The 25,730-nt window shown below is 38.1% G+C and overlaps 1 protein-coding gene across 2 annotated transcripts; it reads left to right on the top strand.

Annotated features, from left to right (window-relative positions):
* Positions 1–2,587: 2,587 nt before the first annotated feature.
* On the top strand, positions 2,588–25,588 carry ValRS (Valyl-tRNA synthetase). 2 transcript variants are annotated; one of them, XM_089702785.1, is made up of 20 exons: positions 2,588–2,862; positions 3,199–3,366; positions 4,565–4,698; positions 5,576–5,734; positions 6,153–6,414; positions 6,981–7,111; positions 7,431–7,528; positions 7,799–7,923; positions 8,405–8,550; positions 9,133–9,322; positions 9,990–10,091; positions 11,028–11,213; positions 11,800–11,906; positions 12,495–12,722; positions 13,263–13,404; positions 13,811–13,984; positions 22,716–22,910; positions 23,610–23,774; positions 24,476–24,589; positions 25,232–25,588. In XM_089702785.1, exons 1-20 carry the CDS (start codon positions 2,698–2,700, stop codon positions 25,463–25,465), a joined length of 3,225 nt encoding a protein of 1,074 aa, XP_089558911.1. In that variant the 5' UTR covers positions 2,588–2,697; the 3' UTR covers positions 25,466–25,588. The 2 variants fall into 2 exon arrangements, with proteins under 2 accessions (XP_089558911.1, XP_089558912.1); XM_089702786.1 differs by lacking the exon at positions 9,990–10,091 and having other exon boundaries at positions 2,590–2,862.
* The last annotated feature ends 142 nt before the right edge of the window (positions 25,589–25,730 follow it).

Genomic DNA, 25,730 nt, shown 5'->3' with positions numbered 1-25,730 from the left:
GAATCGGCGCGAGGCGTGCAACCACAGACTACATACATTTTTTTATCTATGCCAAAATAAAAAATTTAACTTAAATTATTTTGAATTTCAAATTCATAATAATTAACATAAAAATAAACTTTTATATAGGTCTACCAGAATCTGATGGCATATTTATATTTAAGAAATAAAGGATTTTTATGTGGCAACTTATTTGACAACTATCAAATTGGATGTCAAATTATTTGTCTTTTTTGCAGTTGATGAATAATTTTTAGGATTTTGGCTAAAAAATCTTCGAAAATGTCGAAAAAGCCGCTGCGATCACAAGCAAGAGGTGTTGTTTATAATGTGTATAGAAAAACATTCGATGAAGAAGGGTCAAACACATCACAATTTTCAATTTTGAAGATTTTATTGGTAAATTGGACTTACCCGTTTTGATACTATAAATTAAAAAATATTATATGTAGGTAACTATAATATTGTTTGTTGATTAGAATATAATTTTATGAAAACTTATTACAGGAGTTTCCAATACGGCTATTCGTCAAGTCCAAGCTGTCCAAGTCAATTTTATAATGTGTGTCTGTTAATACTTACGAAAATAAACATAATTTTATTTTATTTTTATTTTATTTTATAAAAAATTATAAGCAGTTTTGATCTACATTATCATTATATCGATATTTTTACATGGCATACTGTTAATGAATATATACAAATATAGGTATGTGTAAATAATAATATGTATTACCTGTATAAAAGTAATTTGTATAATTGTATATTATACATGTAAGTATGTACCTACATAATATTAAGTGGATATCTCATTATTAAGTACAGTATTGTCCACTTATGTAATGTGAGTAATGATATTGAGGACAAAATAAAAAATAAGCAGTATCAAGATCGTTCAGTCCATTTTCCCTAGGGTTGCACACTCAAAATTTTGATTTCCCTAATTGCCATCAGATTCTGGTTTACCTATAACTTCCAAATGGTTTTATTGTCGAGCCAATTTAATAGGCAACATTTGACGTCTATCAATTTTATCTTCATAGGGTGGTAACCTGCTTAAAAACATCGATTAAAGTGAATTAATCGATACGAACTTGAAACATTTGTCAATCGAACTTGAAACACATGTCAATAATTTATGATCATTTTTTTATTTTTATTCCCAAGTAATCAATGCATTCGATTCTAGATGTCAGATTTCGATTTTTAGAGTAACGTCTCTGGTATTTAAAAAGAAAAAAGGTTTATTGACACAAAATTGTAGCGACGTCAGTTCTTTAAATCAGAAATTGTTTATTATGTTTAGAATGGTTTATCAGTAAAATCAAATCCTAAAATTAGTTGTATCGGTCATTATTATTATAAATATGTAATCGTAATTGAAAAAAGTTAAGCAAATGTGCAGTTCTAACAAAACGAAATATCATGTTATTCTATGTCGTCGTTACTAGGTTACGTTGTTGAATTTTGTTGAACTGTCAAATGTTGCCTATTAAAATGGCTCTACTATAATAGTTGTATATCTTTTCAACTCATTAAAATAAGTGAACAATTTTAATTTTAATAACTCTAAAGTTTCTACTAAAAATGTTTTGTAGATAGTATGATTGTAGTAGAACGAATACAGTATAACGTAGAGTATAACATATTTAATTACTAATAAGCATTGAATAAGTTTCATTCGCACGCAATAATGAAAAGTGTTGCTTAATTTTAAAAATGTTGCAATCTTTTGTGTTTGAGTCAGTATATAGTCATCAGCAAGCTCAAGCAGTCAGCAGTTAGCAACCCCGTTTTCCAATTACAAAGCATAATGCGACTCAGTGCCGCACAATGCCGAATTATGCTGATGCTTAATTGGAACATGAAACGCACCAGCAGGTTGCGCTAAGTTCAGTGTTGAATAAAAAAAATATTCAGAGTTAGCAATAGCCTCATTAATGTGTAAATAAAGTGGTATACATAATAATTGGTTGAAAAATATTTACGGTTATTTTAAGTAATTTGGATTTTGATTATTTCATTAACATTTTTTTCAATGTTTGTACCTTCATTCATATTTATATTTATTTTTTTAACACAATTTGAATTAACTTTGATTATTTCGAAAAAACTACAATGAAACGAAAGCTTTAAATTTTTTTCCAACAATTAATAATTACTAACGATAAATCGATTGCATTAGTATTCGATAAAGTGTCAAGCACTACCTTTTTAGAACAAAAAGTGGCTACATGTGGATTTGAATGCCAAGCAGATAATAGTGTGTTGTCTCTTTTTATCGCATTAATAAGGGTATTGAATAAAAGAGAGCCACTATATAAGAAACGTTCAATTAATTGTTACTTCTCCAGGCTAGTTAATTGCTCCGAGGCACGCATCAATTCACGCGCATTACTTTTTATAGTGCTCGATTGTGCGAAGCGTTGCTGTAGTTGGAACATTCAACGTTAAGCATTATGCCGCATAATGCGCTCTAGTGCTGTAATTGGAAAACGGGGATAGTCAGTGGTCAGTATAGTATTATATTATCTGTGGTCAAAAGTCAAAACCATAATTATCGTGTCATCATAATATGTCAATGTCTGATGTCAATTGTCACAATAAATTCGAAAATCCGAAATCGGGAATTATTTCGCGTGGACGTGGAAATGCCCATTATTTTATTAAATTAGAAATAGAAAGAATTATAAAATCATGAGTGACAAAGATGCCGAAAACTGTCCCTCCGGCGACCAACCACAGGAAAAGACCGCTAAACAGTTGGAAAAAGAAGCTAAAAAGGCTGCTAAGTTAGAAAAACTGAAAGCCAAATTGGATAAGAAGAGTACTGCGCCAGCTGCACCAAAAGATAAACCTGAGGTAGATTATGCAGAAGCTTAACTCTCATAAATTTTCCAAATGATACCTGACTTTTTATGCATTGTTTAAAAAATCAAAATAAATAATGCAAATTGTAGGTTAGAAAATGTTTAGGTGAAAGGAATCTTACGTGTATTGTTTGAACGTTGCATCATTTCCTGAATACATGCGTTTATCCCATATGCTTACATCGATTCTACTCTTATACTCCCCTAAATATATTATCTATAATATCTTATAATGAACTTTCTCATTGTTATTCATAGAACCTCCATACTATTCAATCCACTGTAATTGAAACTTATTAATACCTAACAGTAGTATTCTATTTTATAGAAAAAAGTAAAAGAAACAAAGGAAAGCGCAGTATATACAGCAAATACTGCACCAGGAGAGAAAAAGGACATTAATGGACCCATGCCAGATGCTTACAGCCCCAAGTTTGTGGAGGTTGCATGGTATTCCTGGTGGGAGAAGCAGGGATTCTTCAAACCTGAATATGGGGTTAGTTCTACTAATATTATAAATGTTTGTGAGGATGCGTATGTGTGTGTTTGTTACTCTTTTCACGCAAATACTACTGAACCGATTACAGTGAAATTAAGCACACATATAGAGGGTAACTTGGATTAACACATAGGATAGGTTTATCCCGGAAATCCTACAGGAACGGGAACAATTTTTCTTTTAAAACGCGGGCAAAGCCGCGTGCGGAAAGCTATATATATTTTTTTATGGCAGAGTCAGCAAAGAGCCACCTAATGCTAAGTTACCACACATAAACACTTGTAACACTGGTATCTATTTATTCATTTAATTCTTTATTGCATGCACAAAAGAAATCGAGATACATAAAGAACAGAACACTAGTAGTGTTACAAGTAAAAGAGAAAGTTATAATGTGTACATTTAATTTATGTTATGTTAATTCAGTTAGTTAATTAAGTTTAAATTTATTTATTATGCTTGCATTATCTCATAATGTTATAAGAATATAATAAACAAAAATTGCACTATCAAATTTTTGTTATCATGCCTGTATCTTTATTGATTTTTAAGCTAATTTAATAAATAAAACAACACTATCAGGTATGTAATAGTAATTAATATTAAACCATGTATGGTATTTTTCATTTTGATTGCATTAAACTTTACAGTAAAATAATTAATTGTCCACATTCAAAAGAAAATTACTTACCACATGCTATGTGAAAAATCAGTGTCATCATTCCAAGCAATTTCAATTTAAATCAAAATACAAGGCAATCTTTCACCTCCACACAATTATAGGAAGAATTATTAATTAAAGCAATTTGACATATTATATTATTCAGAATTTTAAGGAGAAGACTTTTATTTTCCAAAACTCGAACTCAAACATTTATTTATTCAATTAGACTTCTTCTAGAAGCACTTTTGTAACGTCATCACATATTTTTAACATTTACCGCCGATTCGGAAAGCAGTATCTACATAGAAGAACTGGCAAGAATCTCCGTAGTTGCTCTTTTTAATCATGAATTGATTAAAAAGAGTTTTACAATTTAATTGTACAAAACACATATGTAACATTATAGTATATTATAATAATATGCCAAAGAACTGTCCTGTGGTTTTTACGCAACAACCCTCCATGGGTTTTTATCGTCCATAATATATTCCTTAATACTAATTACCTATTATTTCTATAAATTTATTTCAGAAAAAGTCTGTATTGGAGCCAAATCCTAAAGGCCAATTTATCATGGTCATTCCACCACCAAATGTGACAGGCAGCTTGCATCTTGGCCATGCTCTTACCAATGCTGTTGAAGACGCTATTACAAGATGGCATAGGTAATTTATTACAAATCAATCATAATATTTAATTATTATTATTTATTTATATATTATTATAATATAATTACATAATATTTAATTAAAAAAATTGTATATTTACAAATTTTTTTTATCACAAATACTGCCATTTTAAATGGCGTACAAATTTTTTTTTACAAATGAAATCGTAAATTTGTCTGTTTTAATTAATATTTCGTGATATACATTATAGATTGAAATTTAAGTATTAGTTAGTATAGTTTTTCAGTGTTTAAAAATTTTGTAGCTACATGTTGCAAGTATGCAATATTGTTGTATTTGTTTTACTCATGAGAAGGTCTTATGTAAGAAACACTGAAGAAATCAATGGGCAAAAATGAATACTTCACGCGTTTCAGTTTGCGCGAGATAGAACAAAGTCTGACGGGTCGACTAATTGTTTATTGTTATAGTCACATATTTACATTTAAAACATTGGCTTAAAATTTTATGATAAACTAGCGGTCCGCCCCGGCTTCGCCCGTGGTACATATTTACGTTTTCTCTACATAAAAATCATCCTCGTACTTCAAGGAATATAATAAAAAAAGAATTATCGAAATCGGTTCAGCCGTTCTCGAGTTATGCGCTTACCAACACATTTTGCGATTCATTTTTATATATAAGAGAAGACTAGCTGTGCTCTGCGGTTTTACCCGCATTGCTCCGCTACTGTTGGTTTTAGCGTAATGATATAGCCTATAGCCTTCCTCGATAAATGGGCTACCTAACACCGAAAGCATTTTTCAAATCGGACTAGTAGTTCCTGAGATTAGCGCGTTCAAACAAACAAAAAAATCTCTTCAGCATAATAATATTATTATAGATAAGTATAGATAAAATGACAATTTTTCAGAATGAACGGTCGAACAACACTCTGGAATCCCGGTTGCGATCACGCAGGTATCGCGACGCAAGTGGTGGTCGAGAAGAAACTATGGCGGGAGGAGAAGAAGACGAGACACGATCTGGGGAGGGAGGAGTTTATCAAGCGTGTATGGAAATGGAAGGAAGAGTAAGTTTGCGTTTGATTACGTGATTAGTAACTTCTTGCTATGGTTCATGGTAGAAGATAGAATAAATTTTGAAACCGATTTATTATATTGTTGATCTATCTTATTTGCTATATTGTTTCATTGATGTATGGATTTGTGACACTAAAATTAAACTGATAAATTCCAAATATTATTGTAAAAAAAGAAATGAAAATAATATGTGAGTTAAATATTTAGTTTTATAGCATTCAAATGCTTTTTAATTATATTTTTTTAATAATAGAAAAAAATCGAGGCGGGGTTCGAAACTTACGTCCTTGAATACGCAGGTTTGATCGGTTTTTTTCTATACTTTACAAATGTACCATCTCCATATGTGTTGAATATTTTCTTCGCATTCTAGATAATTAAATATTATATTAATAAAATCAAATCCAGAAAAGGTGGTCGTATCTACGAGCAACTACGCTCCCTAGGCTCCTCTCTAGACTGGTCTCGAGAACGGTTCACAATGGACCCAGTGATGTGTCGAGCTGTTAAGGAAGCGTTCATTCGTCTACACGATTCTGGGGATATCTACCGGGCTAACAGACTTGTGAACTGGTCGTGTACACTGAAAAGTGCGATATCGGATATTGAAGTGGACAAAGTGGAGTTGACTGGACGTACTATGCTGTCTATACCGGGGTATGATAATAAGGTAAGGTATAAGTGACCTTATGGTGGTTGTAATAAGGTTGATTTTTGAATGAGAGGGTGTGATTAGTGGAATAGTGTAAAAAAAGCAATTATTTGCTGATTTTGATTGAAAAAAAGTAACTTCCATCAAACTCAATGCAGAAAATTAATTTTATAAATTAAATGTTCAAATTCAAGTACAAATTCTGCAAAATAAAATACAATGTTTTTTTATTACAATTTCCTTACATTAATAATGGTCTGACCGCCTCCTTGGTACAGTGGTTGATGCGTAAGCGTAGCACCGAGGGGTCCTGGGTTCGATTCCCGGTGGAGACGAAGGAAAAAAAATGTCTTGGTCTGGTAGGACACAGAAGGACTGATCACCTACTTGTCCCTAAAGAAAATGGATCAATGAAACAAATGTATAATGCATCTGCCCCTTACCCCACTTGGGGACATGGGACTTCACTACTAATAATGGTCTCGCCCTTATAATATAAGATCTTCATAGTTTATGACAACAACTACTACTACATTTAATCTGTGCAAATCCTTATCAAGTATTTAACCAAAAAAATTCAACAGGTGGAATTCGGTGTGCTAGTCCACTTTGCGTACAAATCCGAAGATGGTAGTGGTGAAGTGGTAGTGGCCACCACTCGTGTGGAGACCATGCTTGGTGATGTGGCCGTGGCTGTGCATCCTAATGATGAGAGGTATGTAAATTATGTAAAAAAATGTTCGATTGGTGATTGTGTAGAAAAAATTTTTATAAGAGTCGAAAAATTCCATCTAACTTTTAGGATTTTATGAAATATTTAAGATATTTTTTTTGGTTGGTAACACAAGAATGTCTAGGAATATTTTTTTTTAAATATCTTAACATGCTAATAATAACTTGGACTTGGACCTAGAATCTAGATCTAAATATTGACTGTTATAAACTGGTCCTTCAAGATAGATTTCCTGCTTGCCTATAAAAAATAGATCTATATAGATTTATCCATCTTTTTAACATGAAAATTGTGTTTACAGATACAAGAATCTAATAGGCAAGAAGTTGGTACATCCAATTCTGAACAGGAAATTGCCTGTCATCGCCGATGAATATGTCGATATGGCCTTTGGAACTGGTTAGTTTTATTTTTGTATTTTTTATATAAAAACATATTATGATTTAACCGGATTTTAAGGTCAAATTATTTCATAAATTCACTCTAAGAATGTCAAAAATATTACTACAAATATTACAAATTATTTTTTTCAAAAATTATTTTTTTTTCACAAAGTTATTATAAAATTATTCAATACAACACAAAAAATTCTTATTTTTATTCTTTTTTGTCAATAAAATAAATCAAAATAATTAAATTAACAATATTAAATAAGTGTTATCAAACCAGGTGCTGTGAAAATAACACCCGCCCATGATCAGAACGACTATGAGATTGGCAAACGGCATAATCTGCCTTTTATCAACATTTTTGATGATGAGGGTAAACTGCTGGACAATTGTGGACCTTTCTCGGTGAGATATTGAACCTTATTACAAGTGCCTAAGAGTTATATTTGTTTTCTTTTGAATAATTGTAACGTGGTGTATATAATAAGTGCTGTTGTAAACATATTTACAAAATTAATTAATTAGTATTTTGTATATTAATTTGTAACAATAGTGTTAATTGATTACTTATAATTTAATTGCTATTATGAACCTTATATTGTTTAATTGACTTTTTAATGCATTTGTATAAGAAAAGTCTTTTCTAACAATAACCTAGTCGACTCGTGTATTTAAGAAACATTTACCTATAATTATGACACACCGATCACGTATATTATTGAAACGGCAGGTATCTCTAAAAACGAAAAAAAGCTTCAAAAGAAAAATAAGATTTTTTGTTAGAAATACTCTTTTTATATAAATGACATTTTATAATATTTAATGCTAAATACTTTATAACCTTTTTTTAATACTAAATACTAAATAACCTTTTTTTCATTTACAGGGCAAAAAGCGTTTTGACGTCCGTCGCGAAATAATCAAAGTTCTTGAAGAGAAGAAGTTATACCGCGAGACGAAAGACCACGCGATGGTGGTGCCGCTCTGCAGTAGATCGAAGGATGTGGTGGAACCGATGCTGAAGCCCCAGTGGTGAGAGGAATTTCCGTGTGGAAATTTGATTTCCGATCGGAATTTCCGTGTGAAAATTATTTCCGACAGGAATTTCCGATTGGAAAAAAATCCGCGAGGAATCTTTAATTTCCAAGAGGAAACTTTTTCGATTGGAAATTCCTGTTGGAATTGAAAATAATTTCATCGAGAGAGTTTGATGATAAGCATTTAATTGATACTTATTTCAATTTTTGACATTCGGTTAAAAATGTTGAGTTTACATTATTATTGAAGTGAAACTTCTTTAACGGGGTTGGAAATAAATTTCTTGTAACATTTTTTCGTTCCGCGTGACATTTTTCCGTTACGCGCCATCTTTGATTCGACGTACTTTTGTAAAGTTGCAAATAGTAAATTATTTTTTGAAAAATAAGGTCATAAAGAAGTTTCATTTCTTACGTGTGTACACTAGTACACGCACACATTTTTAATTTGGAAGGCAATGTTGAAAGATTTTCTATAAATAAAGGCAAACAAATAAAATAAAGTGAAAACTTGACTTACTATATACATTAAGTAAGCGAAGGAAAGCTTTTCACTTCATCAAAAACTGTTTCGCAGGTACATACGCTGCGACAAAATGGCGGCGGACGCGATTCAAGCGGTCAAAAATGGCGATCTGAAAATAATCCCAGACAGCCACGAGAAGACGTGGTACCACTGGATGGAGAACATACGGGACTGGTGCATCTCCCGCCAGCTCTGGTGGGGACACCAGATACCCGCGTACCGGGTTACTGTGCCGGAAAAGGTGAGGTTTTGGTGTAGTAGTAGGCAAGAGCCTACAACTAAGTGTGTACTACTAGTTTAAATAAGAATTTAGTATAGACCTGCTAGATAGGAAGGAAAAAAAGCCCTAAAAAACATTTATTAGTCTTTGAACTATTATATTAACAAAATCCAATTTCAAGGATCCTTAAATTAAAGAAAAAAGCAGTTTATTCCTAAATCCTCTGTTTGTAAGTCTACTATTGAAATAAAATCAGTATTATTAAAGTGTAATTATTCTGTAAGGAGTTCTAAGAAAACTGCCAATCCAGTCGCATATCTCACTGGTCATTGATTTTCTCGACCTTTGTTGTCTTATAAATTATCAATTGCTTAGTCTACACTAATATTATAAAGAGGAAAACTTTGTTTATTCTATTCATTACAATCAATGTAATGAATAGGCTCATAAACTACTGGACCGATTTTAAAAATTCTTTCACCATTCGAAAGCTACATTATCCACGAGTAATATAGGCTATATATTATCACGCTAAGACCAACAGGAGCGGAGCCACGCAGGTGAAACCGCGCGGCACAGCTAGTATGAAATATTTAGAAATTATAAAAATATCAAGGGCAGATTCGGTACGTTCTAATGAATTGTCATTTTATGAAAATGAATAATTAAAATAAACAAAATGTCGAAGGGCAGTGACGTAACAACATACACGCGTCCGCTCCGGCGCCGCACGCGCTCGGGGCGGCGTAAAGCTGCGCGCCGCGGGCCCGCCCGCACACAGACCGCGCACGTATGTAAATCGTGCATGTTTAGTGATCTTTGTTTGACTTGCGTTTAGGCACCGTGATGCTTTTATTTTTGAAGTGAAACTTCTTTATCGGGGTTGGAAAAAAATTTAGTGTAACATTTCTTCGTTACGCGTGTCATTTTTCCGTTACGCGCCATCTTTTTCTTATCCCTACCACGCGTGATTCGACGTATTTCTGTAAAGTTGCATATAGTAAATTATTTTTTGAAAAATAAGGTCATAAAGAAGTTTCACTTCTTACGTGTGTACAACTAGTACACGCACACATTTTTTTAATAGAGGTTGTGTGTTAAAATAGTCGATTAATGATTATAGTGTGATTATAGTATAAAAAAGCTATATCTAAGAATATATCTAACGTATTCGTTCGGGGCGCGTGCGAGCCAGCACACAGCTAGCGCACGTACGCACACGTACTTGTTTCTGCGTTTTTAGGAATAATGCTTGTTTTTAGTGTTTTTTCTCGTTTGACTTGTGTTTAGGTACCCGATGCTTGATTTTTGTAATTTTTTGAGATTTTTTTCGATTATTTTCATTTTTTCGATGGACATAGTGATTCTTGTTTGCGTGATGACGTGATGCTTGATTTTTGGAATTTTTTCTCTTTGTTCGATTTATTTTCAGTTTTGAATGGAAATTGTATGTTAAAAAGTCGATTATGGTAATGATACAAATGCACACCTGACCACACCGGCGCTCCCTTATATAGATGGAATGCGTGTTGAAGCTCGATGTAATGTAGTGATTCTTGCAGCATGTTCTTACTTTTGTTTTGTCGATTTTATTCAAAAAAATGTGTATGCATACCCTTTTCACGTAACTTAATTCAGTGTTTATTTCTTGTACCTGTGTGCGTTTGTATACATGCTAAATAGATAGTAGTTTTTTTATATTAAAATTTGAACTTCAATTCTATAGACGGAAGAGCTATGGGTATCAGCGCATACGCAAGAGGAAGCGTTACAAAAAGCCGCCAAAAAGTACAATGTACCAGTAGAAGATATTACCGTGAAGCAAGATGATGATGTACTGGATACGTGGTTCTCATCAGGCCTGTTCCCGTTCGCTATATTCGGCTGGCCGGATAATACTGATGATTTGAAGGTGAGGTTTCTCTACTAATCTTTAATAATTTTTTACCATATTTCAAGGTTAGGGTCGGTTCATATCTAACTTAGGTTATTATCGCGACGCATATTCCGTTAGATATGAACCGACCCTTACACAATTATAAAAATATATCCAATCAGCCTGGAATATTTTTTTACTGGTATCCCTTACAAGTTCCTTTGTCTTTTAGTGAGTCTTATTAAACATCGGCTCAGTGATCCTGGAAGCAAAAAAGTTGTCCCTTTTAAAGTATTGACTCAATTTCTTTAAGAAAATATTATGTACCTTTAAAATTACAGAAACAAAAAAAAATTAAATTCACACTTTTACCATCCTTCCTGTAAACTTTATTTTTTTGTCAATTATTTTATACACTAGGAAACCGGGCGAACTCCGTTTCGCCACCAGAGACACATTTTCTTTGCTATAAACCTCACGGAGCACGAGACCTTTCCAACGAATGCAAAACCGTGGAAATCGGTTCGTGCGTTCTGGAGTTATAGCGTCAGGAAGGAAAACCCAACTTATTTTTATATAGTAGAAGATTATACAGTAGTAATTTGAGGTTGTTGTTTTATAGGCGTTCTACCCAACAACACTGCTAGAGACGGGTCACGATATCCTGTTCTTCTGGGTGGCGAGGATGGTGTTCTTTGGCCAGAAGCTTATGGGCAAACTACCATTCAAGTGAGTTTTATAGATTTATGCTTAATTTAATTGGAGATATATATTCTAAAATGTTTTATGTATGTAATTAATTAAACACACAAATTACTGAAATAATATGAGGGAAGTGGCACTTTACGGTACTTGTACTCATTGAAGTGCACAGTCACATTAATTTATATTTTCAGTGCAATTTTATTTCACGGTTTTGTAGGAAAGCTCTAATTTCTAACTACCCACATATTATTATAGTAATTTACAGTTACATATGAACTTTTAATTTAACGTCGATTTTTCTCAAAATACTGTGCAGTGCTTCTAACACTATTAACTATGTTTTTGAATACAGCTGTAGACTATCATTAAACAAAAATAAAAAAATAAATTGGTTGTCTGTAAAGTCGGTTTACTGACGATAGTTGAACGTGACAACGTCCGATTGTGCTTCTTTGTCGCTCGTTCCGCACTCTCGCTTGCACTTCAAGCCTTACATGGAACGCCTCAGAGCGAGGTAACGCCGCATGAGTCATATTTTTTCGTGCGTGCAGCCGGCTATATCGAATTATAAGACGTTGTCACGTCAAAAACAATTCCCACTAAATTTTCCAGAGAAATCTACCTCCACCCAATGGTGCGTGATGCCCACGGTAGGAAAATGTCCAAATCCCTGGGCAACGTCATCGACCCAGTAGACGTGGTGACCGGCATCACGCTGGAACAGCTCCACGAACAGCTGCTGGACTCGAACCTGGACCCCAAAGAGGTGGAAAAGGCCAAACTGGGCCAGAAACAGGACTATCCTAATGGGATACCGGAGTGCGGGACTGATGCTTTGAGGTAATACTTTATGTTGTCAAAATACATACGTATGTATTATAAATTGGAGACGAGAGTTAATTTTAGATAACAGTATATCTTTGAACAGTTATATTTTATGTTAAAAAATTGGTTGTTTGTAAAGTAGGTTTACGATCGAGGTGTTTACGTGATAACGTCTTATTGGTGGCAGCGCTCGAGATGAGACGGGAGATCGGTCCGTCTCTCTCTCGTTATACCTGCGATTGCGCTCGTGAGGTTTTGGTGTGACACAAGTTTCTGAACATGTCACCTGACTAAAACGATTTTAAAAACGTTATCACGTCAAAATTATATTTATTTATCAAAAGTAACATTATAATAAAATATTTTATATTATGTTTGTTATTCACCTTAAAAACTACTCAAATAGCAACCTGATTTGCGTCTGGCTAATATAAAAAAATCCAATAATACTAGGAAAAATTACGACCCAAGTTTTTTCATCAAAAGTTTTCATCAATTTTTCATCAATTTTTTAACACAAACACATGTTTATAACAAAAATCGAAAATAATCCAGGTTCGCACTGTGCGCCATGACTCAAGGGCGCGATCTCAACTTGGACATCTTGCGGGTTCAAGGTTATCGTTTCTTCTGTAATAAACTGTGGAACGCTACCAAGTTCGCACTTATGTACTTCCCGAAGGACACTGTTTATGAGGTAAGTTTTGTGTTCAAAAGGAAAAAGAAAATAATAAATAATAAAAATAGCCGCAGTTTAATGTATGTGTAATGAATTCACAACAATTTTACTAAATGTTTGATTTTCTAAGAAATAGATTTAAAACATCAGATTTATTTTGTAATATATTAGATTTGTTTAATACTTGTAAAAGTTTATATGAATAAAAAGGTTTTTAGGATTGAGTTCATTTTATATTGTTTAAATTAATTCTCAAATTGTCCTGCGACTTTTTTAACATATTTTTAATAACACAAACACCTGACGAATATACCCTGTGATATATTCATATTACAATTACCAGATATACTTTACGGACAATTATATTTTTTTTAAACACTAAATAAAACACGCAAGTTTTTTTTTCATAATATTTTTTTTTCAGGTACATGCGCCCGGTCCCCTCCCAGATGATCTATCAATGATCGACAAATGGATGATGTCAAGATTGGCCGTGGCAGTGAATAAAGTCAACGAGGGCTTCAAAAACTATGACTTTCCGTCAGCCACTACGCATTGCTATAATCTGTGGCTTTATGATCTGTGTGATGTGTATTTGGTGAGTTTTAAGCTATTGCATAGCTTCTATCGCGGGCCTTGAGCGCGGGGACCGAATCCAGAAATTCCGTAACGAAAAAACCTCACGCTCCCCACTCCGACGGGCGCGGAGGTGTGGCTTGAAGGCATAGCATGCAATAGCTTTACCGCGGCAGTCCCCGAGTGCCTCACGTCTTTTTTTTTTAAATAAAGTATCAATATGATTCAATTTTAATTTTAAAGCAAGACTTGGTCAGAAGAGTAAAGTAAGACATGGAATTGAAATTGAATATCGATTTTAGATAACTTTTTTTAATATACAATAAGTATACTGTATATTCTTATATAACTTTGGTAGCCCCAGCCTTCCAAATGATTCATTTCATAATAACAATGATGAGGTGTCACAAAAGGTAAGCCCAGAGTTGATTCCAAAAAATCTCTGCAATGAATTTTATGATTTGAGCTTAGAAGATAGTTTAAAAAATGAGGAACCACTGGGGTCATCAACCGCATCAAATGAAGTGATATATCAAAGGAGGAACATAAGCCAACTCAATTACTAGAAACAAATTTCGACTTTGTTGAAGATGACACAATCCAAGAATGTAACGAAATGGCATGTGATTCAGAGGTAAATCAGGAATATGATATTAAAAATTGTTTTGTTTTAAAAAATGTTGAACTGAAAATAATATTATGATCTTACAAAAAAATAACTATAGCGAGATTTAAAAACGCTTAAAATAAATTACCGCCACCTATGATTAACTTAACGAACTAATGTAACTTTATACAATCCAATGATCTGTCATGAACATACCGCCCACCAAGGACATTTATTGAGGAAATGTCCTTACAAACAAAATCCGCCCACCTTGAGGGGACATCTTTAAATATAATTATACAAACTGAAACTTACATTATATATGAACTTAAATTAATCTCCTTGCATTTTACTCGCAAACATTTTATCTACGCAACAATATCACTTTCTATAGCATAACTTAACATATACAAATACACTTTAAACATCTTCAAAAATACAATATAATATAATAATTATTCTTTCCTTAATAAAATACACAATTTGTTGACAGGTCTTTTAATAATACTTTTTTTAACTAAGATACTGACAAGTGACAACTCTAGTAACTTTATCGTGACCTGGATGTTTGTCTATGATTTTACCCATGATCCACCGCATCGGCGGAAGATCATCTTCCTTTATGAGGACAATATCTCCTATATTAGGCTCGCTGGTTTTGGACTTCCATTTATACCTTATCATTACATTCGACAGATATTCCTTTGACCAGCGATCCCAAAATGACTGAAACATTCTTTGAATAAGTTGCCATCTACTCAACGAACTCACGTTAGAATCTAAGTAATTATATACATCGGGTATACCTAACAAAGGACCACCGATTAAAAAATGACCCGGCGTTAGAGGTGCAGGCTCATAAGGGTCTGATGTGTCGACTATGATTGACCTAGAATTTAAGCAAGCTTCTACCTGAGCAAGAAGAGTACTCATCTCCTCGTAAGTGAGGGTGGTTTCTCCTATGACTCGCTTGAGGTGAAACTTCGTGGATTTCACTCCCGCTTCCCAAAGTCCGCCAAAGTTAGGGCTGTGCGGAGGAATGAAATGCCACTCGGTACCATTCGCTTCTAACTGTTCACCCACCGATGAAAGAGCTGACTGGAGCTCACGGGATGCTCCTACAAAGGTAGTGCCGTTGTCGCTCCAAATCTTGGCACAGTGACCTCGTCTGGAAACGAAACGTCGAAAAGCAGCTAGAAATGCTGGTGTGCTCATGTCACTTACGACCTCTAAGTGAATGGCACGAGTTGCCATACATACGAATAAACATATGTAGCCCTTGTATGAGTGGTGTCCTCGGCCTTTGGTTGTCCTTATGTTTATCGGACCAGCATAATCCACACCGCTATGCAAAAATGGTCTAGCTGGTATACAACGAACTGTTGGAAGTGAACCCATTAATGGAGACTGAGTGCTAGCTCTTAATCGAATACACTTAACGCAACTCCTTACGTGTTGTTTAACTAAAGTTCTAACCCCTATAATCCAATAGGCTGTTCTCAAATAATTAATCATCAATTGAGGCCCTCCGTGCAACGTCTTTATGTGAGCGTTTGCTATAATTAGGTGAGTTAAATGACTACTTTTAGGTAAAATAATTGGATGTTTGGTTTCATTACTTAGTTGTGACATTTCAATTCTGCCACGTATTCTGATTATACCCTTATCGTCAAGGTAAGGACATAGTGCTTTTAATGTATTCTTATTTAGTATATCACCCTTGTTCTGTAACTGTAAATATTCTTCTTTAAATATATCCCTTTGAGTCATCTTTATGCAACATTCTAATGCCTCCTCCAATTCAAAACTTTTATGACATTTACTGTTGCTGTAAAAGAAGAAAGAGAGATTACAATTTTAGAACGATTTTCATCTTTACAAAGATTAATACGGGTTATTGCCATAGAAATCTAAATAACAAGACACATAGAAGTGCTATAATGTCATAATTCGTATGAAAACCGTTGTCGCCAAAATCAACACATTTAAACCGATAGCTAAACAGTACACACAAGTAAACTAAGTATGTCTTTTATTGGACAGCTTGATTTTAGTGAAAACCAACTTAAATATTAAATTAAGCTTTTGAATATGTATCCTAACGCACGAATTTACGGTTTATTTTAGAATAACATCCCTAAGTATATGAGACGTTTTGTTTCTTTTTGCTCCAATTCGAAAAAATTCGGCTTTTCTACAACAGAGGTTGTCAATTTTCAATAGATATAACTTTGAACATAAACTCATAGAAATAAGGTTGAAATTTGTGTAAAACGTGATAATAAGAATGGTCGACTGTGTCATTCATTGTTATTTCGATTACTATGGTGACACTCGTAATACTTGTAAATATTCTATAATTTTAAGGAAAAACGGCATTATTTCTAAAAAAAAATATTTACCGATGAAATATTATTCCTTTATTAGTATAATTACAACTTGTGGAAGAATCTTCGCAATGGGAAATGCTGAAACACACCATGTTTACACACATACGTCTCCAGAGCAACTGAACAGTGACGAACACACTGGTGGTGTGAAAATCACCTGAGTGGCGACAAGGTCACGCGCGCTTACGACTTCTAGTGTCTTGTTATTTAGATTTCTATGGTTATTGCCTATTGTCGAAGATTCTTAAGGGGATATCGCAGAACAAATAAAGAGAAAGGGACACCTTCACTGTACTCCCGATTTGCGGTATTAAAATGGTACTGTAGGGGTTCGTCTAAATGAAACCAGCCTTGTACTCTGATTGATTTTTATTACCACTGAAAAAATGTCTCTCTCGGGGGTCTTCCACGCAGGCCTTCACAGGCCTCGGGGTAACTGTTCGGGGCGACGGCCCCTTTCAGTGGTGGCAACGCCGCCTGCAACTACAGGCGGGGCACTGGGTGGGACCTAATGGTCCGAGGTGTCGTGTCCGGGAAGTGTCCTGCTGCAGTGCGATCGAGCCCGCGTAGTATCGCGGGCGATCTGCTAGCTGCTGCAGGGAGGAATGTCCGTGGGTGAAGCCACCCGCCGCTTAGCGAGGTCGAGCCCGCCGGCAAGGTGCCGGGGGGCGCCCATCAGCCAGCGGCGAGGAAGCGGTCGTGTCCAAGGAGATTAGGTCACGTGGTAGGCCTCTTATGTCCGGCGGTCGCCGATGGTATGGCGCGATGCCCTGCAAATGCTGGGATCGCGCTCCGTCGGCGCGCGCGAACATGGAGGAACTCAGGCGACGAACGAAGTCATCCAGGCTCTCCATGCGCAGGTCCCTGGAGATGACCTGATTCCGTACGAAGCGTGGTGCTCCGGAGATGGTGCGGAGCGCTAGCGACTGCTGCGCTCGCAGCGACTTGCGGTCTGTCTCTTTGGTTAACGCGAACCACGCTGGGGCCGCATAGGTGAGTCGCGTGCGAACGTACGCCTTGTAGATGCACAGCTTCGTACGGAGAGGCAGGTGAGATGCTAGCATGGGGCGGAGTATGTTCCGCACGGCACGCGTCTGGGCAACTACGTTCTTCACATGGGGCCGCATCGAGAGCGTCTTGTCAATGGTCACACCAAGGTACTTGGCCGTCGGTGACCATTCGACGCTCTCGCCCATGAGAGACACCGGGGGCGGCAGAAGGCGCGCCCGCCCGATGGAAATCGCCTGAGTTTTACCCACGTTGACCTTGAGTCTCCAGTCCTCCAGCCATGAGGGAAGCGCATCCAGTGCTCGCTGCATCTTTACCGATGCGTGCTTGGCGTTCAGCGAGGTGGTGATAAACGCAGCGTCGTCGGCATACAACGCTAAAATAGCTCCGCCAGCGACTGGAATGTCGTCCGTGTATCTGCTATAGCAGACGGGCGACAGGCAGCTTCCCTGGGGCACACCGGCTCGGATGGGGCGCTCTGTGGACAAAGCGTCTTCAACCGCCACTTGAAAACGCCTGTCTTGCAGGAAGGTGGCCACAGTCTTAACTACTCGACGCGGAGTAGTAGACGTGGACAGCTTGTAGACGAGTCCGGTGTGCCAGACGCGATCGAACGCCTTCTCCATATCAAGAAATACTGCAACCGATTGTTCTCGCTTGTTGTAAGCGGTAGCGAGGTGGTGCAGTACTCTCGTCACTTGTAAAGTGGTGGAGTGTTCGGCGCGGAACCCGAACTGTTCGTCGCGTGGCTGAAGGTGGGGCGTAATGTGCAGCAACAGAAGTTTCTCGAAAACTTTCGAGGTCGAGGACAGAAGAGTGATGGGGCGATAGCTCTCAGGCAGCATGATGTTCTTGCCTTGCTTGGGAATCAGGATGACTCGGCCGAGCTTCCACGGGGATGGAAAGTGCCCGGTACGGAGGATTCCATTGAAGAGCCGCGTCAGCGTTGCGATGGCTCGCGGGGGTAGGTGACGCAGCGCTTCGTTGGTGACTCGGTCGGGACCGGGGGCTTTGCGCAGTTTAGTTCGGCGAATCATCCTTTGGACTCGACCAGGGGAGAACACGACGGGATCTTCTGTCGGCGGTATCGGCAATTCTAAGTAGTCCATCACATGTCGCTTGATGGTCTCTACGTGCTGCACATTCGCAGTCGGATTAGGCGTAAACTGCTTCTCCAGGAAGTCTGCGAAAATCTCCGCTCGATCCTCGGCGCGGTAACGTGGGGTTCCGTCACCGGCCATGAGGGGTCTAATCGGAGAGGGCTTCCTGGAAAGCTGGCGGCAAAGGCGGTGCATGCCGGACCAGTCATCGCCGGCTCGCTCGATGGCGGTGTGCCAAGATTCGACTGCTACCGTTTCCAGTGCGTCTGATATCTTGGCTGCCAGGGCGTTCAGCCGCGTCTTCATGGCCGGGCATCGCAGGTTTTGCCATAGTCTACGCAGCTTCCTCTTCTCCTCTAACATCGCTAGTATGTAGGCAGGGAGCTGGGGTTTTCTACGAGTAGTTGCAGCATCGAGTCTGGACTCTCGAAGCGCATTGGACATGACTGCGCTGAGGTCCGTTGCGAGTCGATCGACGTCTGCAGGGCTCTCTACTCTAAAGGACGGCGAGTGTTCGGCCATGTGTTTGGCGAAGATTCTCCAGTCCTGGCGATGCTTTGGAGAAGGCAGCGATGTCGTCAATGGAGTCATTGTCAGCGTCAGGAGGACGGCTTGGTGGTCGGAGATGAGGTGGTCATCCAGGACGTCAAGTGACGGTGCGGCAGCGAGGCCGCGAGCTACTGCTATGTCGATGACGTCCGGAGTGTGGGCTGCACAGTACGGGTAGTGCGTTGGGACCTCTGGTCCTAGCACTTCGTAACCGTGGCGATCTGCATCGTCCAGTAGGCGTCTGCCGTCCGGGCTCACGGTGTTGGAGTTCCATGCCGTATGTTTCGCGTTGAAGTCGCCAGCGAGGATCGTGGGCAGTGGCGAGTCCAGCAAGGTTCGGACATCAGCCACTGCCAGTCGATTTTGCGGCGGCTTGTAAAAGGCGAACACACGGATGGGCTGGCGGTCTATGCAGATTTCTACGCCGAGGGCGTACGACGACTGCAACTGAGGTACTGGCAGCAGTTGGTGGATGAGGTTCCGACGGACCAGGACTGCTAATCCCCTGTAAGCAGTCCCGATCGGCGAGGTGTGGTCCTCCCGGTAGACATAGTATCCGGAAACCTTCAACTTGTCTGCTGGTCTGAGGTGTGTCTCGTTAACCAGGCCGATGTCCACCTGACGCTGGGAGAGCAATGTTTTAAAGAGACGGGCTTTTTGAGCTGAGAGCCCGTCGGCATTCCAAAAAGCGATACGGAGCTCAGCCATAAGAGGCGCAAAGCTCCGCGATACAGCCCAAGATCAGCGGTACTGGGTCACGCTGCTCTTGGATGGCTATCAGCACCTGGTTAAGGGTGCTGATTACTTTGGTTAATCGGGGGTCCAGCGGCATCACTCGCTTCGCCTTCGTCCCCCGTACAGGGGCGGCGACCACGGTGGGCTTGGACGTTTTGCTACGCTGGGTAGGTTGCGGCGCGGCGGGCGGCGCAGAGCGTGGCCTAGAGGTGGATGCTGCAGGCGGTACACTAGGCGGTGCAGTGACTGGGGCTGCAGTAGGTGGCGCGGAAGGCTGTGTAGCTGGTGGCCGCTTTTGTGTGCGTTTGCCACGTTTACGGCGGCGTTTGCCCGTCGGTCCTGGCTGGTTGGCGGCAGCCATGAGCGAGCCAGGTGCATCGACTTCTGTTGCGGGCGCACGGGCATTTGTGGCAGTGCGTGCGACGGTGCCTGCTCGGCGGTTGCGCGTCTCCTTGCGAAAGATGGGACAGTTCGCATTATTAGCCCGGTCGGTATCGGTCCCAGTCGAGGTAGAGTTGGTCGCGGCGGGCGCAACGGCGGCGGAGGAGGTGGAGGGTGTAGGTGCTGGGGATTTTTGAGACGCGGCTATGTTCGCGTATGAGGTGCCGGTGGTCCCGGTTTCCATAGGAGAACCCGGTGACATCATCGGCATATTCAGCGTAGGCGGAGACGAGGATGCTGTGATGGCTTTCTCTTCTACTCTATGTGGAGGGGAGGGAAAGCGTCCCACCGGAATACCCGGTAAAGGGGCGGGGAAGCGCGGAGTGCGCGGCAGTGGTGCCTGTGCGGGGCGCTTCAAAGTGCCCGGATTTGGTGTGGCGGCGCTTACCGAGGCCTGTCGGCGACTCGGTGTGAGCGAGCGAGTAATCGACGATACGGATTCGGTGGATTGGGCCGGCGACAACGTCAGGGGACTCGCCAGGAACGATTCATCGCCGGCACCTGACAGAGGTTCCGGTACCAACGCGGGAAGCCGGCCGGTTGCTGTTGAGCGGGCCACGATTGCAGCCTGGCCGGAAGCGGCAATGGCGTCCAGGCCCATTTCAAGTGCGGCAACCGATCGACTATAGACCCTGCGGCCCAGTGCGCGCGGACGAGTCGCGCGTCGCTGCGGCAGCGGCGGCACGCTCGGCGGCGGCATGATCGCAGGATGTGTTTATTCACATCTGGCCGCAATAAAATTTTAACAACTCAGAAATAACCAAATTATTTATGAGTTATCAATTTATTTATTTAATTAATTAATTAATTAATTTTGATTAATCAATCAATTAATTAATTATTTATTGATCAGCGAGCAGAACGCTGAGAACGAGAGACCAAACGACCAAGAACAAACAACCAAACCTATCCTTGCCACTGATGAAAAAATGTTCAACTGAAAATAATATTTTGATCTTACAAAAAAATAACTATAGCGAGATTTAAAAACGCTTAAAATAAATTACCGCCACCTATGATTAACTTAACGAACTAATGTAACTTTATACAATCCAATGATCTGTCATGAACAAGTATGAATTTATTTTTATTTATACATTGACACAAACATACCTTTATTTAGCAAAACAAAAATAGAGTAACAGAAACATTTTAATTGAACCGTTTAAAACGGAGAGAAAACTTAATTTGTTATATAAAACCGGCCAAGTGCGAGTCGGGCTCGCGCACAAAGGGTTCCGTAGCAGCAAATATAATAAATTACAGTTAAATCAACCTATCTCAAAAACTATAAGAGATACTTTGATCAAACCAAAAATCGTTGAAAGAGTTAATTAGCATGCATCACCTCTATTTTTTTTAGAATTTTATACCCCGTAGTTATAAAAATAGAGGGGGGGGGACATACTTTTTACGACTTTGAGAGCTGATATCTCAAAAACCGTTCACTTTAAGAAAAATGTTTTTTAGAAAACTTTATATCATTTTAAAAGACCTTTCCATTGATACCCCACACGGGTATGTACATCGAAAAAAAAAATTTCATCCCTCAGTTACATGTATGGGGGGCCTCACCCCCAATTCTTTTTTTTACTATTTAGTGTCATATTTTTGTAGCGGTTCATACAACACATATTCCCATCAAATTTCATCACTGTAGTACTTATAGTTTCCGAGTAAATCGGCTGTGACAGACGGACAGACGGACAGACGGACAGACGGACATGACGAAACTATAAGGGTTCCGTTTTTGCCATTTTGGCTACGGAACCCTAATAAAATGAAAACGAACAATTCAATATAGAATATATAAATGCACTACTACTTTTTAGACAATAAAATATGTCGTTCTTTAACGAGCAGTTTTATTTTTTACTATAAATTGCTGATAATATTTTTTTAATATGTATAATAATTTTCCAGGAATACCTAAAACCCGTATTCACGCAAGGCTCTCCACACGAGCAGGCGGCCGCCCGCCGAACGCTCTACACCGTACTAGAGTATGGGCTAAAACTGCTCAGTCCGTTCATGCCGTTCGTGACTGAGGAGCTTTACCAGCGGTTGCCGAGGAGCGATGCGACCTGCCCGTCCGTGTGTGTCGCGCCTTATCCCACTGTGAGTACTGGCTTATGATCACTGGGTGTACTGGATTTAATATATCACTGTGTGTCAGTACACACAGTGATATATTAAAGCCAGTGCGTACTTTGTGTACTGGCTTTATATCACTGTGTGTACTGGCTTTATAGTACTTTGCGTACTGACTTTATAGTACTTTGTGCACTGGCTTTATATCACTGTGAGTACTGGCTTTATAGCATTTTGTGTACTGGCTTTATAGCACTTTGTGTACTGACTTTATAACACTTTATGTACTGTCTTTATAGCACTTTGTGTACTGGCTTTATAGCACTTTGTGTACTGACTTTATAACACTTTATGTACTGTCTTTATAGCACTTTGTGTACTGGCTTTATAGCACTTTTTGTACTGTCTTTATAGGTGTTCGTGTACTGGCTTTATAGCACTTTGTGTACTGACTTTATAGCACTTTGTGTACTGTCTTTATAGCACTTCGTGTACTGTCTTTATAGCACTTTGTGTACTGTATTTATAGCACTTCGTGTACTAGCTTTATAGCACTTTGTGTACTGGCTTTATAACACACGTCTTTTTAAGTACCTAAACTTCCATTTAATATTAAATTAAATGTCATATTAACCCTCTGTAAAATTTGAATGCGACCAATCCAAAATTATATACAGTTTTAAAACATAATAATTTTCCAATCATTTAATATTGTTATATTTTCAGGACGAAGACACGCCATGGCAGTGCAAGAAGCTAGAATCTGACGTGGAGCAAGTGATGAAGATGGTCCACGCAATCCGGTCCACCAGGTCCGAGTATACCGTGCCGAATAAGACCAAAACGGACGTATATCTGGTCCTTAGCGACGATTTGGAACATTTGAAAGAGGTAAAATTAATATCATGATATATATTAAAAATTTTATAGTAACTATACAGGGTGTCCCACCGTTGGTATACTAAGCTCAAAGGAGGTTATAGTGTTGCATACGCTGAGTACGTAAAAAATAAAAATAAAATTCCAGACGCATTTTTATTTTTTTTTCCGCATAGATGAATTCTTAAAACTATGTGTACACCCATAACAAGGAACCCGCCCAACTTTGCCCCCAGCACGTGAGCTTTTTAAGATTATGTGTTAGCGTGCGTTTAACATTATGTTTTCATTCACAAAATGCTCACATTAGCGAAGCGGTATATGCCGGCTGCGCGAAGCTAGAGAAGAAAACATGAATTTTAAGGAAAAATTTAGCAAACAATTTTTGACGTAATTTTGTTGTTTAAGTATTTTTTACGTGATCAGTGTATGCAAAACTACAAGTCCCTTTGCGCTTAGTATACCAATAGTGGGACACCCTGTATAGTAAAAGCACATCAAAGTGATATCACAACTTGTCTTTAAAAATATTTTTCCCTTCACCTGCATGTTTGTATGTAACCGACTCCTTTAGACTTGACTTGACCTACTTCAACCAGATAGATTTAACACAAACTTTATACACTTATCAAGGTTCGGTGAAGAATAACAAGAATTTTAAGTAAATTTATTACAGCGTGTTTTAATTTTTTTTAACTTGCATATGATTTCAGGTGTTCAAAAAGATGGAATGTCTCGCAAATAGTCGTTTTGTAGCCGAAGCTCCGCCGATCGGCTGCTCGATTCTACCGATTTCGGATAAAATTGAAGTACATCTGTCCTTGATGGTGAGTTTTTTAACAATTTCAATGATAAATTAAAAAAAATATTGATATTTTTTAAAGGTATAATGTAAAATATTCAAAACAATTGCATTAAAAATGCATTTTTTATGTAAATCCTATGGGCTTACTTATTCATGTGAAAGGCAAAAAAGGATAGATAATAAGCACCAAGTATCTTTGGAATGTTTAGTTGATAAAACAATTTTTAAAGTCAGTTTAGTAGTTTTTCGGTTTATTAATGATTTATTACTATCTGAGAATGATATAGCTTAATTATTTTTTGAGTAACATGCATATATATAATACTAGCTTTCCGCCCGCGGCTTCGCCCGCGTTTTCAAAGGAAAACCCGCATAGTTCCCGTTCCCGTGGGATTTCCGGGATAAAACCTATCCTATGTGTTAATCCAAGTTACCCTCCATATGTGTGCTAAATTTCATTGTACTCGGTTCAGTAGAATTTGCGTGAAAGAGTAACAAACACACACACATCCTCACAAACTTTCGCATTTATAATATTAGTAGAAAGTAGGATATTTACTCTTTGCAATATTAAGAAATGAAACGAAATTAAGACTATTTAAAAATTAAAATAAAATAGATCTACACATATAGATATAGACATCTAACAATTATTTGTTTCCAGGGTCTCATCGACGCGGAGAAGGAGATACAAAAAATAGTGAAGAAAGAACAAACATTAGAGCAAACATTGAAAAAACTAAACCAAGCGATGGCCGTCGACGACTACGCTAATAAAGTTCCCGTTGACGTTCAAACGGCCAACTCGGAAAAACTCAAACAAATCAAAGGAGAACTAGAAAAACTTAATAAAGCCATGCAAACATTGAAAAATATTATGGAAATGAGTAAAAACTGATCTTTATGTATATATGCTGTTTAGAGTCACTTGCATTTTTTGTTTAAAAATTAAAGTGTTCAAGGTCACGATCTATGTAAGCTATTTATTTCCGTTTTATACAATAAATGATTTTTACGTCTATGTTTTTTTTTATTTGTTTCCTTTTCCTAACACTACATAGTATAAAACAAAGTCGCCTTTTCTGTCCCTATGTCCCTAGACCCTGTATCATGGAACTATTTAATGGCTATAGTTCCATGCCCTGTATGCTTAAATCTTTAAA

The sequence above is a fragment of the Colias philodice genome, chromosome 13 (assembly GCF_061535455.1).
Source record: "Colias philodice isolate Cphi_HAF_F1 chromosome 13, ilColPhil1 Martin Lab GWU primary, whole genome shotgun sequence".
Taxonomy (NCBI): domain Eukaryota; kingdom Metazoa; phylum Arthropoda; class Insecta; order Lepidoptera; family Pieridae; genus Colias; species Colias philodice.
This window is presented reverse-complemented; position numbering and strand designations above follow the sequence as displayed.